At 34.5% G+C, this 16,700-nt stretch overlaps 1 protein-coding gene across 3 annotated transcripts; it reads right to left on the bottom strand.

Moving 5' to 3' along the window:
• Positions 1 to 665: 665 nt before the first annotated feature.
• Positions 666 to 15,765, bottom strand: ETAA1 (ETAA1 activator of ATR kinase). 3 transcript variants are annotated; one of them, XM_061211155.1, is made up of 7 exons: positions 15,360 to 15,765; positions 14,146 to 14,274; positions 13,797 to 13,873; positions 10,584 to 10,696; positions 8,271 to 10,321; positions 2,666 to 2,820; positions 666 to 708 (listed from the first exon to the last, which is right to left on the bottom strand). In XM_061211155.1, the coding sequence occupies exons 1-6, from the start codon at positions 15,664 to 15,666 to the stop codon at positions 2,693 to 2,695; spliced, it is 2,805 nt and encodes a 934-aa protein (XP_061067138.1). In that variant the 5' UTR covers positions 15,667 to 15,765; the 3' UTR covers positions 666 to 708; positions 2,666 to 2,692. The 3 variants fall into 3 exon arrangements, with proteins under 3 accessions (XP_061067138.1, XP_061067137.1, XP_061067139.1); XM_061211154.1 differs by lacking the exon at positions 666 to 708 and having other exon boundaries at positions 2,335 to 2,820; XM_061211156.1 differs by lacking the exon at positions 666 to 708 and having other exon boundaries at positions 2,335 to 2,820; positions 15,444 to 15,765.
• Between the last annotated feature and the right edge of the window lie 935 nt (positions 15,766 to 16,700).

The following is a 16,700-nucleotide window of genomic DNA, read 5'->3' as shown; positions in this document are numbered from 1 at the left end:
GTGTGTGTGAAAAAAAAAAAAAAACAAAACAAAAACGGGCAACCCAACAGAAAAGGGTCTATACAAGCAACTCATAATTGAGGAAATTCAGATGGTATACAAACATATGAAAAAGGACTCTATCTTACTAGTAGTAGGGAAATTGCCAATTAAAACCACAATAAGACGTTAGTACACAGCCAACAGATTGTCAAGCATTTTAAAGTGTGATGGAACTGTAAAAGGTGCACATTTATAGGAAACAGCTTGGCATTATCTAATGACATTAAGGATATGTACTCTCTATGACACAGAGGCGCAAATACATGTCTGTCTGAGCCATCCCTCAGGATAGGCTGGCTGCAGTTTAATCCATGCCAGTGCAGTGATTTCCCTAAATAGTTCAGTTGGTGTATATATCCTGAACCCCAATAATCTGACCATTGAAAGCCCATTTTTAACATTCACAAGCTAATAACAAGCACTAATTTTGCAACTGAAAAGACATTTTAAATGTTCATTATACAAATCAGCAAAGCCTCAAGTGTTGATCAGAGATAATATAGATGAACAACCAGAGTGAGGTCTTTCCGAACAAATGCTAGCTCACTGTCCTTGCCGTGGGAATTCTCAATTAGAACAACTTGTTGTCCTAGGTGTCAATTAAAATCAACCCACCAATGTTGGTCAAAAGGTACATACTTTCAGTTATGAATAAATTCTGAGAATCTAAAAAAAAAAAAAAAAAAGAAGAGGAATCAGGATAGAAAAGGCAACTGTGAAGAGCATGTTCAGGCTCAGATTTGCTGGGCCACTCTTCCACCCCCATCCCTAAGTACTATAAGTCAGCCTTTAAAGAGAAAAGGGGTCACTTTAAAGAAAACTGTTAAGTAAATAGTAGCATAGGCTGTATTGAGAATATGACAAAATTATGGAAGAGATTCAAACAAAGAACTTTTAGAAATAATACTAGAATACATATACAACTGAATAACATATAAGGCATTACAGAACTGTCCAACAAAAGATATAAGAAATAAGTACCACAATGATAAGAGAAAAGAAATCAATTCCAGTAAGGATGGTCGGGTACAACTGTCACAGCAACTGAAATTTATTGGGCTGAGTCTTAATGATTAGACAGAATAGGCTAAAGGCATTCTAGAGAAATCAAGTGGTAGGCAGGGGGGAGCTTAAGCAAAAGTAGAGATATCCAAAGAGTAGTAAGAACACAGTGAAGCCAGTTTAGAAAAAGACAAATAGATTCTCAGCTCTTCATTTTCTTACATAGAAAAACTACCTATATTTATTTAGATACTTTTTTATATATTCTTAGGCAAATAATAAACATTACCTAGAATGTGTTACTCCACTGTTTATATGAAAATACAATTTTCAAAATTATGTATCTCTATAGAGCAATACTTTAAAATGCACTTAATTACTTTGATACTATCATAGCTCTAAGATACCTGAATAGTGGTGAACACCCTCATAGGTGTTTCACATTTATAAGTTTCGTCAGGTCTCCTAAAGCCATTTGGGATAAATAAAGCATTCTTACCATCCTTATGCCCTCAGCTAAGATTTTTACTTCTGGCTTTGCAAATTCCAAACAAGCAAAAATTAAAAAGAGAGTAACAGAGAAGAACAAATTAGCAAAGTCAGTAAATTAATCAAGGGAAAATTACATAGTTATAGGAAAATTGAAAAAAGATTCTCATTTTTTATATCCTGGAATGGTTAATTCTTTAATACAAGAAACAATAAGCATTATTATCAGTCGCTTAATGTATTTTAGTTACTTTTTTTAAGTTTTATACTATAAAATAATTAATGCGCCCACAAACAAGTTATTTTAGGTACTAATTAATACTCTGAAGCAAATGGTACCATTTGCCTAGGTATCCACTAGAATGAAAGACATCATTCTAATCCTAGCACAGCTCCAACTTGCCTTCTGACTTTCGGAATAACAGTATTCATTTCTCACCTATACAGTGAAGAAGCTGGACCAGATGATATCTAAAGTTTCTGACAGTTCTAAATGTTACTGATGGTACACTACTTGTATAGCTAATCCACATTCTTCTTTCGAAACTAAACTTCTTAAATCAGCATTTTCCCTAAAAATGGTGGGAAGTTTCCAAAATGTATTACATTTTAGAAAATTTTAAATTCACATCTATTACAAACTAGGAATTGAAAATAGTAATTTTCTTATGAAGTCCTTTATTTCCTACCAAGCATGTTCCTAAGAATATGGAAGTATTAATTAAAATTCAGAAACGTATAAAAACCTTAAGGAACAGTTATTGAAAATAAAGCTATAAAGAAATAGTCTCTCTTAGTAAGTTGAAGCTTTGTATTAGGAAAAGACTTATTACAATAAAAATTAAGTGGATTATCTATTTTTTGATGATCCTCTGCAATCACAGTATTTAAAAATAAAACTAGTTTCCTCCGTATGATTCTACTACATAATTGCTAACTTTCCTGAATTTCCAAAACTTACATGCAATTACTTTCACATACATCTCCAAGGAAAGGTTTCATTGACCATTGTAAACACTGATTTATTAAATAAAGTAGAAGTCCATGCTTTATAACTCAGCATTAAATTTCTCATAGAGAAATCAAGAAAAAATATTTCCTATCATAGATAGTTATCAACTGTCTTTGTTACCTCCGAAGTAACATTTCATTAAAGAAATCAAGTTAAGTGGGAGCTGTCTTTCTTTACAGATGATGCCTGTGCTTTGGCCATTCTTCGAACCAGCGCTTCTTGTCTTTTTCTCTGAATTTCTTCAGGAGAATACTTTCTATTTTTCTCTTCTTCCTCTAAAAACGAAACCAAATATAGATATTAGCTTTACAGACTATATAGTTGTTCTGAATAAGTTTTAATTTTTACTTTTTTATTACCCAGATTTGCTACATTGGTTTCGTTATTAAACTATACTTTACTAAATATAAGACTACAAGTACAGATACAGTACAGTACGAGGCTCTAGGCCAAAATAAAATCAAGCACTGATCAATCTGTTTGATGCACTCTTTTCACAGTGAGATAAAATCCATTTGATTAAAACCTGTACATTTTGACTACCCAGCAAATAATTTTTGTGAACAATGACATCTAATTTATATAACCAATAAATGAATGTATTTTAAAAACAAATTGGAATTTTAAATGTTATATAAATTGTAATAGAAAAGTAGTCAAAATATAATGGATTAAATTAGATACCAACACCTCAAAGAGTATATTTTTACTATAAGATATCCTATGTTAATATTCCTACTCCTACTTTTTTTCCTCTATAGAACTCCAAGATTTTCATTTCAGCTATCCAGGAAAAATATTTTGGAGTAATAGAGTGAAATCTATCATGTCAATAAACATGTAACTCACTATCAGATATTACATTTTTATTCGGAAGATATATTTTCTACAAACATTGGAAAACTATTTCAAGAAGCAGGATATCTGAATAAAATTTTCAATATGAATGTCTTTTAATATATAAAATATGAATCATTCTGATATATTCTTATGCAACACACTTTAGTGTATACTTCAGATAAGCCTACTATAAAATAAACAATGTTTTAAATTAGATAAATGAAAATGAGAAAGTTCTATTTTAATAACACACCCAATTCTGCCTCTACCAAAATTCTGAGTTCTAATAAAATTAATTCCACAGTTAAGTCACTCTGGGCTAAAATATTAGATTATCTATGTAATGCTATAAAAATCAAACTTTAAAATTAGCAAACCTATTTTCTCATTTAAATAATGTTTTAAAATCAAGCCCATCATCCTAATACATATTTAAGTGACCGTGTATTGGTAAAACTGTTTATGTTGTAAAATCTACCTTTCAGAGAAGTAAATAAGAATTTGCAGCACTGTCAGCAGAGAAATATTATTTACACTGACATCTAGACAGAGGTTCAGAATTTAGTTGTTATGATATTTCTCTTGTTAACTAAGGTATATATTTACTCAAAATATATCATCTGTCTCCCCTTCCTTCCTCAGTATAATCAGAAATGAGAGAAGGTGTTCAGGGTAAGAGACATATATCTCAAACTCCCTGGATAATTCTGTTGCCTTTTATTTTCTAAATCAATTATCTCACAGACTGTACCTATTTTTTCTTAGAGAATACTACTAAAATGTACTTTAAAATTTGCTTGACTAATTTATCTATTATTTTAGTCTGAAAGCTGAGAAACACAAGAAACTCAGAATACACACACACAATTTACATTCAGTTGACCATAAATTTGGAAGGAAAATAGGTTAATAATCCATGAAGGCAGAAAAGAACATAGCTCCCTAAAACTGGCCTTACAGCTGGTTTTGTGATATTAATAAAGTCTCATTAGGCAAATTTGATTTCAAGAGTCATTCATTTCTCCCATCAGCACTTCCTTCAACACAATCTGCAATAAAAACACATAGCAAGGTCTCAAACTATTGCGAGGTACAAAGCAAGAGTGGCTCTTTTTAATCTTAATCCCAAAGCAGGGGTCAGGAAACTTTTTTCTTCTGTAAAAGGCCAGAAAGTATGTTAACCTTTAAGAGGCATGTGATTTCTTGTTGCAACTGTTCAGTTCTGTCCTTGTAGCATGAAAACAGCAATGGACAATACATATAAGTAAATGATGTGGCTGTGTTCAAATAAAACTTTGTTTATGGACAATGAAGTATGAATTCCATATAGTTTTCAAAAGTCATGAAGTATTATTCTTCTTTTGATTTTTTTCAACCACTTAAAATGTGAAAGTGGGACTTCCCTGGTGGTGCAGTGGTTAAGAATCCGCTTGCCAATGCAACGAACATGGGTTCGATCCCTGATCCGGGAAGATCCCATATGCTGCAGAGCAACTAAGCCCGTGCGCCACAACTACTGAGACTACGCTCTAGAGTCTGCGAGCCCCAACTACTGAGCCCACGCGCCGCAAGTACTGAAGCCCACGCGCCCTAGAGCCCGTGTGCCGCAACTACTGAGCCTGCGTCCTGCAACTACTGAAGCCCGCACGTCTAGAGCCCATGCTCTGCAATAACAGAAGCCAATCGCAATGAGAAGCCCACGCACCGCAACTTAGAGTAGCCCCTGCTCACTACAACTAGAGAAAGCCCACTTGCAGCAATGAAGAACCAATGCGGCCAAAAATAAATAAACAAATAAAATGTGAAACTCATCTTAGTATGCTGGCTGTACAAAAACAGGCTATACAGGCTGGATTTGGACAGGCCACAGTTAGCCAAACCTAGCTTAAAGCAATGAGGTAGTTAGAAGGGTTTTGTTTCAAAGATATTTCCTGGAGAGCAGCTTGCTATACCAAAGTAAGAGGAAATAGAAACAACAGAAAATATCAACAACGTTAATATTAATTAGAATATCAGGCACTATCAATAAACTTAACAGAAAAATTGTAAAGTAAACTGAAAGGCAGATTATCCATCCATAAAAAAAAATGCAGATAAGACAGGAGACAGGAGTTTTGGAAAAACTCAAATATTCCAGAGAGATTTAGTTTTTAATGGAATTACAACTATAAGTAAATAAATTCATGTTGGAAGCATGCTTCAATTAATTACACTTATTTAAACATAAACTTAAATGTTTAAACTATTATAGACTGACAACAATTTTAAAGCTTCAACGTATCTAGTTTCGGTGACAATGTAGAGAAGTATTCATTGTCAGTGTTGATAAGAATATAAATTGATGCGATTGCGGGGACGATTTGGAGATATCCATCAAAATTTAAAACATTCTGAACCTTACATAAATTTTCAGTAATTAACATACAATCACACAAGTGTGTGTAAATTTATGTAGAAGAATATTCACTGGAGGACTGTACTGTTGTTTATAATGCAAAAAACTGCAATCAAACTAAACCTCCATCAACAGAGAAACAGTTAAATAAATTATGGTACATCCATATAATGACATACTATGTAGTCACTCAAAGGACTAAAGCAAATCTATATGTACTAACAGGAAAAGATAGTTACAATGTATTAAGTGAAAGCAAAACCAAGTTGCCAGATAGTGTATACTATATAATTTCCCTGAGGAATGGTTGGAGGAAAGGAGAAATAGAGGACTTACCTTTTTACTTCAAATTAATCTATACTGTTTTCTTTATTTTTATAAAACTACATATTACTGTTACAATTTTTTTTAAAGGGAAGGATCACTTAAATAGGAAAGTTGTAGCAATAATGCCAACAAAAGCATCATCTAAACAGACAACAATCATGTTAAAAGAAACTAAAAACTCCCTTACCATAGTAGCATTGATCTACATAATAGGTAAGAATCCTAATGTTTAGCCCCAAGTGAGGGAGACTGATTAAGGAAATCTATAATTACAAGCTAGCATAGTAAATGCTGTAACAGAAGTTAGCACTGGGTATTGGAGAAACCCAGAGAAAGCGAATCTTAATCACTCTGCGTGGTTAGAAATGCACTGGGTTTTAAAGGATAAACAGAAAAGAGCCAGCAGATTTGGCGTATGCATGTGGGGGCACTAGGTTTCTAGTGAAGAGCCCTGGGCATTAAGAAGCACATGTAGTTATGCCAGAAATATTCCCTTTTAAAAACTACTACAGTATCAGTGAATGACAGACTTTTCACATTATATTGCATGATGTTCATTCAAATATTTATTAAACATCTAACTGGCAGCTGCTGTGGTAGGCCTAGGTATTCACTGATGAGACAGACAGTTATCAATATTTGATTGCAAACTGTGAGAAAAGAAATGAACGAAATAAGAGAGATGACTGAAAATAACAAGGAAAGCATTTATAGACTGTTGAAGGAAGGCTTCTGTGAGATAGTAATATCAATACTGAAACTGAGACCTAAGGATAAAAAAGCACCAACTGGACTTCCCTGGTGGCGCAGTGGTTAAGAATCCACCTGCCAATGCAGGGGACATGGGTTCAAGCCCTGGTCCGGGAAGATCCCACATGCCACGGAGCAACTAAGCCCACGCACCACAACTACTGAGCCTGCGCTCTAGAGCCCGCAAGCCACAACTACTGAGCCCACACACCACAACTACTGAAGCTCACGTGCCTAGAGCCCATGCTCTGCAACAAGAGAAGCCACCACAATGAGAAGCCCATGCTCCGCAACAAAAAGTAGCCCCTGCTCGCCGCAACTGGAGAAAGACCGCGTGCAACAATGAAGACCCAACGCAGCCACAAATAAATAAATAAATAAATTTATTTTTTAAAAAAAAGCACCAGCCAAAGGAGGGGTGGGGGTCACATGCTGGGAAGCAGTGTTAGCTGGGCCTAGCAGTCAAAGCTCCTGAACTAGAAAAGAACCTACTCTGTTTGAGGAACTGAAATACAGCTGACGTAGCTGAAGCCTAATAGGTAAGGCAAAAAAAAGAGGACAGGAAGGTTAAGGAGATATAATCCAGGGCCTTGTAGATCACAGGGTAAAGTCTGCATTTATTTGAAATATGATGGACAGTGGCTGAAGGTTGTCTTTAAGCAGACAAATGCCATATTTGTTTTTATTTTTTATCTTGTTTTAAAAGATGATTCTGCTGTTTGGAGACTAGAATTGACAGGGAACAGGTAAAAGAACTGTAGTAGTCCAGTCAGGAAACGTTGGCTTGGATAAGGGTGGTAGCAGGAGACAGTGAGAAAAGTGGACAGTTTTCAGATATATTTTTTGAGGTAGAAACAATGGAACTTGATAGAAAGGAGAACTGGGGAAAAGAAGAACTGGAAAGAATCAAAGATCACAGGATGTACTGAGTAAGTAAATAACAATTCTAACCATCATAACTAACAGTTTTATATCAGATGGTATTCTAGCAAAGGCATTTAATTAGAATGCTCTAAATCTTCAAATATTGTTCACCTCAATATTCTGCTAAACACAGGAGTAAGATTATTCAAATTTTAAAACAATGAGATATTTAGTGAACACAAGGAATCTTCACACAGTAATACAAGAATCTATAAGTAAAATTTTCCAGGAAATAATTCAGAAAACATTCAACACATACTTATCGAGTGCCTACTATACACTAGTCACTGTATTAAACGTTGGCAAAGAATTCGATGCCGTCTTTTAAAAACATAAATCACCCAGTGTCTGTATATTCCAGCATTATTTTTAAGAATCACTTTAAGACTTCCAGTTAAACATCATAGTTTTTAACTTGTATGTTATGCAAATTCAATAAAACAAATAACTAGTTTGGTTACTTTTCAAAGAAAATTATTTCATACATACCTTTTGAAGTTTGTTTCAAAGATTCAGAAAATTTCACCGAAGACTGCTGTTGAACAGCATTCCCACATAATGGGTTGACAGTTTTATTTTTCTGCAAACCCTGTGTGATTCTGGTACCAGAAATACTTCCTGTTATACAATTGTTATTAAACTGAGAAAGAATTTGAGAATTTTTCATCTTTATAAACGTGTACTTAGAAAATCTCACTGTTCTGTTAAGGTCACTCTGAGCTTCATCTGTTACGGTGCTATGCGATAGATGTGGAGTACTCAATTTCTTCTTATTAGCAGCAATTTCTGTACTCATATGATCTGAACTCACATTCAAACTTGAACTTCCTGTAAGAACCGATTTGGAACTATTCACTTGTTTTGGAACATCAGTGTTATTCCAAGAGACATGCAGATTATTGATCCGACAATTTGAGTTCTTAGAATATATAGTCAAATTTGTCGTGGCACCTAAAAACCCCGGAGAATTTCCACAAATTTCCCTTTTCTCCGTCTTCATTGATTTATTTATTTGTAAGCTATCTGTCAATGAAGATGTTTGCACTGAAACGCTGTTCAGATTCAAACGCTTTGATTGCACCAACTGACTTCCTTGTTTAGGTGTAGTAAACACATTTTTGGCTCCATGTTTAGAACTATTATTGATCCCAAGTACACTTTCTGATGTCTTGCTGTCCACTCTAATGTCTTGTTCCTGAGTTAGTCTTTCAATATCATCACATGCTTGGTATAATAAATCATCATCTACATCATCTGCTTCCCAGGTATTCTCTAAGTGATGACAGGCTTTAACAATTTCATTGGTAAATGATGTATCATTCCAATCATCAAAGAAAGAACTAAGCTTTGACGCATTAGTCTGATTTGGGTTACAAACACTGGTTTTATTGCCCAAAGTTGCAGAGCCTAAAGGCTCGACATTAGTAGGTGCCTTCAAAGACTGATTAAAAATGGACTTATTTTTTTGTTCATTAGAACATCCTGGGTTCAAAGTAGACTTCTTTTCAGAAGCATTTACATTAGAAGTAAATTTAATATGAGTATCTTCATTTACTTTTGCCAGATTAGATGCAACTGCACAGTCTTGAATTTTGTCTTGAACAACAACTGTATTAAAAGATTTCTCCAATTTCATTTTATTTCCAGTGGATGATAATTTATTTGGTTTATCATTCGGCTTTGGTGAAAATCTGTATTTTGCAGCATCTGTTAATTCACTGTTCCATGTCTTTGAAGGAAGATCTTGTAAAATTTTTGAATCTCTTAACCTGGTATCTAGACTTGTATTCATTCCTGACTTACTTTTACCATTTTTACTGTTAAAGGTACAAATTTCCTTTTGATCAGTAATCTGGGCTGTTTCAGGGGCAGGGAAAAGTTCAGACATTTCAATATTTTGCATAACAAAAGGTTCATTATTTAGTAAGTTTTCCCAATCATCCTCAAAATCACTGGTAGTAAATGTATCAATGTGCTTATTAAAAGCTCCTGGTTCCTTAGTACAGGAAGTCACATGCGATTTTGTCATTCCAGGATTATCTACTTGACGAGAAAGTGATCCTTCGGTTTTATTTGGCAGTTTTTCAGTGACCAGAGTTTCATTAGTAATGATGTTCTCCTCTTTCAAAGCGTTTTTCTTTCCGAAGGTAGTATTACTGGTGTTCAAGAAAGCAGCTGACAGATCTTGGCTTAACCGTCCACTACATTTCTGAGTAGAACCATCAAAAATGGCGATAAAGGCTGCTTCAGCATTTTGGTCAAATGGCTTCTGACTGCTATTTTGATCATTTACTACAAATATCCTGTTTTCTTTCACTGGCTTCTTTATCATAGCATTATCTATTTCAGGAACTATATCATGTAGCAACTGTGTCTGTACACTATCTCTGTAATTATTTAAAGTCTCTGCTTCTGAAATCATCTGGATAAGATCATGATTTCTCTTGTTTTGCTCTTGAATCACATCTAGCTCTTCCATATTTTTGTCAAATTGCTTAGCCAATTTCATAAGTTCCTCCTCCTGATTTTGTGATTTTAACCTATTAAACAAACATTTTAAAAATTACAACTAAGTAAAGTGCTAAGAGTCATAAATATTCAGTTGTTATTTAACATATTTTAATGTTAAAACTCAAAAGTTTTAACACATACTGATATTATAATTATTTTAAGTCAAAATTTTACATGTCAAAATTTAGGAAAATAATTTATAACCATTTTGACATATTCACAAAACCAAAACAGAATATTAAAAATATTTACTTCACTGAATGTTAGAAAAACTGCAAAGTTTGAACTTACTTTGTGCAGCTGAGTTTTGCTCTTGATTTTCCTTTTGCTACACTAGGAGTGCAAGGAATAGCAGTTGCACCAATCCACACGCCCAGCATGGAGTCTGTTGTTGGTTTCTCATCCTTTGGCAGAAGGGGAAAAAAAAGAGGTGTAAAAGTACCAAAACCAACCAAACAAAAATCCACTTTAATTATGCTGAATTATTTTCTTAAAGCAATAATTTCTGGTAAGGTGATAGCTACTAAACAAACTCCAAAACAATGAGAAGATGGAGGACAGCACTAACAAGCTGCAAGAAGTGATCTATTTATGTTTCTGGGAATGAAAACACTCAGAATTGGGAATTCCTTATTTTCAAAAAACTTTTGTTTTTAAGAATTTAATTAATTAGGAAATGCATATTCAATAGTAAAAGCACGTGTTTTTATCAAAAGAAAACTGAACAACTTATTTCAGTTGTCATAAGATATTCATAAAATAAACATTAGTATCAGAAATAAACCATGTAGCAGGAATCATTAGAATTTTGAATAAAGAGAGATACATATGGAGTTTTTTCTGTATCACCTGATTCTCCAAATTTTCCCTATCCCCATTATAATGCTTATCTAAAGTTGGGACAATCCACGTTGACCTTAACTGACAACACTTAGGTAGAATTAAGACAACTTAGAATTAAATCAGGACCAAGTTAGAGATAAATGCAAGGTTAGAACTGATGCTGTGAATGAGGGATAAGAACAAAAAGTAAGTAGAGAAAGCAGGTAAAGAAGTTTAACCAGTATTAAGGCTAGAAAAAAGCCATTTTAGTCCTGGATCTTTCTGCTATACCCTTCAGTCACTTGATCATGCATAAAATTAGAGAATAAATTTGTGTATTAGTTACAAACCAAACCAATAAATTAAACAAGTTAATCATTTTCTACTCTATTTTTATAGTACCTAGAATGAGCATAAACAAGCAACTATCACACAAATTAAAATAATCTTATCACTAGATTATAGATTACTTGAAGGCAAGGACTATTCCTGATAGTTCAGCATCTAGCAAAATGCTGAGCATAAAGATGCCAGTTCATGTTTATTCACTAGAAAGTTAGGTGAAAAGATACCTACAACTTGGTACTTCAAAATCCTCAATCAACAAGCAGTTTTCTTAGATGTCCAGTTGAACCTAGTAGATTTTAGCTTTGCAAAATACCCAAGGAAAGCAATAATTTTGATTTTAGACGCAATACATATTTTCCCTTTTGTTTCAACAATCTTGAATTTGGGGAAAAATAAGATTCTTAATGATTTAATTATGGATTTTTTTTTGGTCCATTTACCAAGTAATTTTAAATTCATTCCATTTTTAGAATATAAAAGTACGATAACTTTATACATCTAGTTATATATATACATGGGTCCTATGTATTTTTTATAGTATTTGTAAATGTTATATTTTTAAAATTTCCTCATCAATACTTACATAATTACAATAATTACAATCCAGGTAGTGTAAAAGGTATCTAAGCACATATCCTACAGTATACTGTGCAGAGTTGTAAAAATGATGGAAAAATATACACCATCTTCAAAGAACAACATTGTACAAAAAGTATCCCTGAAGAAAGCAAAATGACTGACCAATTAAAAGTACAAATTTTAAAAAATGTCATCTCTGGAACTATTAAGGTGACTTAAATAATTATTTGAGGAGGGTAACTCACCTAAAAATAAACAACATGAATATGTCATTCTGAGAAAATGACAAGTTCTTAAAAAGACCTTGATATTACCAAAGATTTATGTACTTTAAAAGTGCTCAGTTGAAAATGGTAATATTTAAAAGCAACTAATTTCACTGTACTTTTTCTTATATACAAGTTACCACTTGCATACTGTTGCCATTTCTTTATGTGAGCTATTATTTCCAGCCCACTTAGGTAAAGAGTCCAATAATTTACTCAACTCTCTTTTTATCACTATTGAGGCTGGCCAGCCCAAACACACTTTATTATGCTTCTTTCATGTGAAACCCACAATTAATGAAGCTCTATTGTTAACTCATGAAGCAAGTAGTATATGGTATAAAGGCTATTTAACTAATGAACTGTATGTAAAATGCATTTCTATGACATGCCAAACATGGAATGTAGAGCTAGTAGCAACAGAGTTGTTTTGACTGTGTTAGTTGTAATTCTGGATGTTTTATAGTTGCTAAGAAAAACTTTCTTTCCTGTCTCCTCCACCTGGATGATGGTGATCCTTGCAATCACAGTTTGGGCCAGTGTCATCTATTGTTTATGGTCAACATATAGTCACTATCCAAGGGCATTTCAAGGAAAAATACTAAACTTCCTATGGAGAAGACACTAAGCAAAAATTGGATGTTTTCTGGTTTTAAATGTTGCTAAATAAGAAAAAGATAAAGGAAAGAGGTCCAGAACAGAGGTTGACCTAAACTTATACTTCTCTTACACTCAAGCATTACAAGAGCTGAAATAAAGAAGACATTTTTGAATACAGTTCTGTTATAGCAAATAATTTAACTATCATAATTAACTTTAACCTAGCATTTGTAGTGCTCTGTAGTTTACATAGAATTTTTATCCAATTCAGTCACCATAATAATCCAAGAAAGAGAGCAATACAAGTAATAATTCTATTTTAATGGCTGAATGAACTAAAGTTCTGAGAGTTTAAGTGACTTGCTTAGGGTCATCCAGCATAGGAGGCAGACTGAGAACTAACTCCAAATCCAATGTTTTTTCCATTTTTATGTTTCTTGATCATATTATAAGCCAACAAGTATTAAGAAAGGCAGTTTCAATGAGGAAAAGGTGTGCTATAGACAGGAAAAAAAAATACCCATCACAAAAAACTTAGAAGTTTAAACTTTTATTTTCTGATTCTACTCTTTTAGTAACTTGAAAAATGATACCATATATTGTTAAATAACATTAAAAATAAACACAAAGCTCTAGTTAAAAATCATCATTCTAAAAAAGTATATATATATATGCTTAGGAAAATATATATTACCAATTTTAAATTACGGTCCTTTTTTCAAAACATGCATTTCAGTGGTAGAAAAGGTAAAAATAATCTTTGCTGCTCTGTTTTTAGAAAAGAGAATTGAATAAGATGAAATATTTTTCACATAAATGAACTATAAAAAAAAAACTTAGTGGCATATTTTCACTGTTTTAAAATAAACTATAAAATACTGATATTTACCTGAGGAGCAATACGCTTAACAATATGTGAGATTTCATCACTATCTGTGGTGTAAGTCTGCTTTTTTCTTCCTTTACCTAAAGAAACAAAGACATTTCTATAAATTAAAAACAAAAAACTAATTTTTAAAAATAGTGGTCACATCTTAGAACACAATTTTAATTAGCATGGCTTAGATCACTACACATTCTGACACTACACGCATATCACAGCAACCTGATCACTTAATATTCTCGAAAAACAATTGCTGTATAAAAGTTCCTGATGTGGATACCCGACTGAAATTTTACAGTTAAATCCTAATCATTAATCAAATATTCACCCAGATAAAAATGTTTTAACAACTTACCTAACTGTTTTGTCATTGGAGAATTCTGATCCCAAAAGATATCATTCTGTCCATCTGGATCATTAGGAGAACTGAAGGTAGATGACAATAAATCCATTTGCAGCATTCTCTTCGGTGTTTCATACATTTCTACATTAAAAAAGATTAAAATAACAATTGTTGCATTTTAAAGCATTACTTTACTTCATAATATCCCAATGTTAAATACCAGCTTAGACTAAGTTTTTTTTAGAGTCCAATAATAAATTTCTTTCCCAAAGATGATTATATTACTTTAGCCACAATTGAAATGTTTCACATAAAATCCCTGTAGTACTTCGTAAGTTTGACATTGTAAATAGCAAGTATTTTAAGACAATCTAATAGCTCTATAAATGTACAATACTGTATAACCTAGTCATTCCATTCATTACCCCTGGAACTAGGAAGTTTTGGGAACCACCTGTAATTTACAGATACATTTCAAAAATCAAAAACATTTCAACAGAAACTTCAGAAAAAGTCTATGTTTAGCTTCCTTTTGCCAACTCTATCCAACTTACACTAATTACTTCAAAAAGCTTTAGTGAGCCATTTCTTGGTTAAGTTTTGTCTAGTATCACTTTTTGTTTTTGTTTATTCTGCAATTGCTTTGTCAAACTAAAAACAAGTAAGGTTAAGAAAAGCTTATTTTAAGAACATGCTCTAGGAAAGAGCTCTGATATGAGTTTCAATTCCTACCAGGATTTATCAGAAAAAATTGAACACCAAAAAGTGATCAGAATGAAATACTCAGGGGCCCTGGGTTTCCTACTATGAGGGACATTATACAAAGGAACTTCCGGTTTATTTATAACGAGTTGAGACATCACCAAGGCTTTGAGGATAAAGACAGCTATATATTCCACACGGCCCCTTCTCTAAGTCAGATCAGGGCAAAAAGTTTAAGGGGAAATAATTCCCGTAGGAATAAGCAGAAGGCACAAGATATTATTTCTCCTCCCGCTGCCACTATTGATGCCTGGAGGAGCAGCCTACAAATTAGCCTTCCTCCCTCCAACAGGTAAACCCCACAATCTATTCCTGTGGCAGGGGCGACGAGTGGGTTGTCACGCCTAACGGGGCAGTGCTCACACTCGGGGATGAAAGCCCTGGGGGAGTGGTGTCGTGTTAATTTTGGACTCACAAGGGAGAAGCCCAGGGAAAGAAAACACAACTTCAGACTCCACTCCCACCTGCACCCGGGGTTTCCCGGTCACGAGCTGGCTTCTGAAGCTGTGGCGCCGAAGCCCAGGGAGGCCCCCCTGCCCACGTCTCACCCTCGGGGTTACTTTTACTGCACGAAGCGGCTACTGGAGGCTGCTCTTGCTGCGGCAGGGGCCGGGGAGGCCTCTCTCCAGCCCCACAGGGCCCTGAACCGCGGGCCGACCTCAGCCGCCTCTTCCCCGTTTCGACCACCGAGCTGCATTCCTCAGTCGCCGCCGCTTTGCGCGGCGTGTTCTTCAGGCCAGGGCTGTCCCCATATTTCCTTCGCCGACTCATTGCGTAGGACGCCCTCCACCAGCCGCTTCTCCTTTCACATTTTGCAACGGGAGGAGTAGAGCAACGGAACTACAAGCGAGACCCCTCACCAACGGCCGCCGCCATTTTGGCCGGTGGGACGCTCGTAAGAGGCGGGTTCTGATTGGCTGCGTCCGGACGAGGGGCGGGGCGGCCAGGGTGCGAGCGGGCGCTTCGGCAGCCCGCATCGCGAGCCTGCTGTGCTCTGCTCGGATTCGTCAGGATAGGAACTGGTTGTAAGGGACAGCCGTCTGGCCACCATAGCTGAGAATGAGAGCCTGCGACGTGGAAAGAATCCACTGGCATCTTTGTATTGAGTTTACTCGGATTCAGGTTCTTGTGGGGTTTAATATTTCGAGGAAGAGGAAATACAAGGTATAGATTAGGAAGGAAGGCATGAAACTTCTTTCATGGAGGATATGTGCATAGAAAATCAAAACATGTAGGAAAAGTTATTAAATTCATAAATTAACAGAGTTGCCGATATGAAGTCAATATTCGAAGATCAATCATGTTTCAATAGATTAATAATGTAACATTGACTTTTTAAAAAAATATGATTTATAGTAGCATACAAGGTATCAATTAACTAGGAATAGATTTAACCAGATTGCAACACCCCTACAGAGAGAATTATGAAATATTTTTGAAAGAAATTGAAGACCTAATAAATGGAGAATTATACTATGTTCATAGGTTGCAAGACTCAATATTGTTATGATGTTCTTCCCAAATTTATCTATAGATTCAATGCAAATCCATTCAAAATGGCAGTAGGTGTGTGTATCTATGTGTGTAATATGGCAAGTTTATTTTAAAATAAACATGGAAATGCAAAAGGCTAAAAATATCCAAGGAACTCTTGAAGATCTCCTGAAAAACAATAAAGTTGGATCTCTACCAGTTAGTTAAGACAGTGTGGCATAAATTGTCTTCATTACAGAAAATGAATTTTAAATGGAACAAAAAGTCACCAACTATAAAGAAAATAATTATAAATGTGACTACATTAAATT

The sequence above is a fragment of the Eubalaena glacialis genome, chromosome 14, assembly GCF_028564815.1.
Source record: "Eubalaena glacialis isolate mEubGla1 chromosome 14, mEubGla1.1.hap2.+ XY, whole genome shotgun sequence".
NCBI lineage: Eukaryota > Metazoa > Chordata > Mammalia > Artiodactyla > Balaenidae > Eubalaena > Eubalaena glacialis.
The sequence above is the reverse complement of the archived record's forward strand: the minus strand, read 5'-3'. Positions and strand labels throughout refer to the sequence as shown.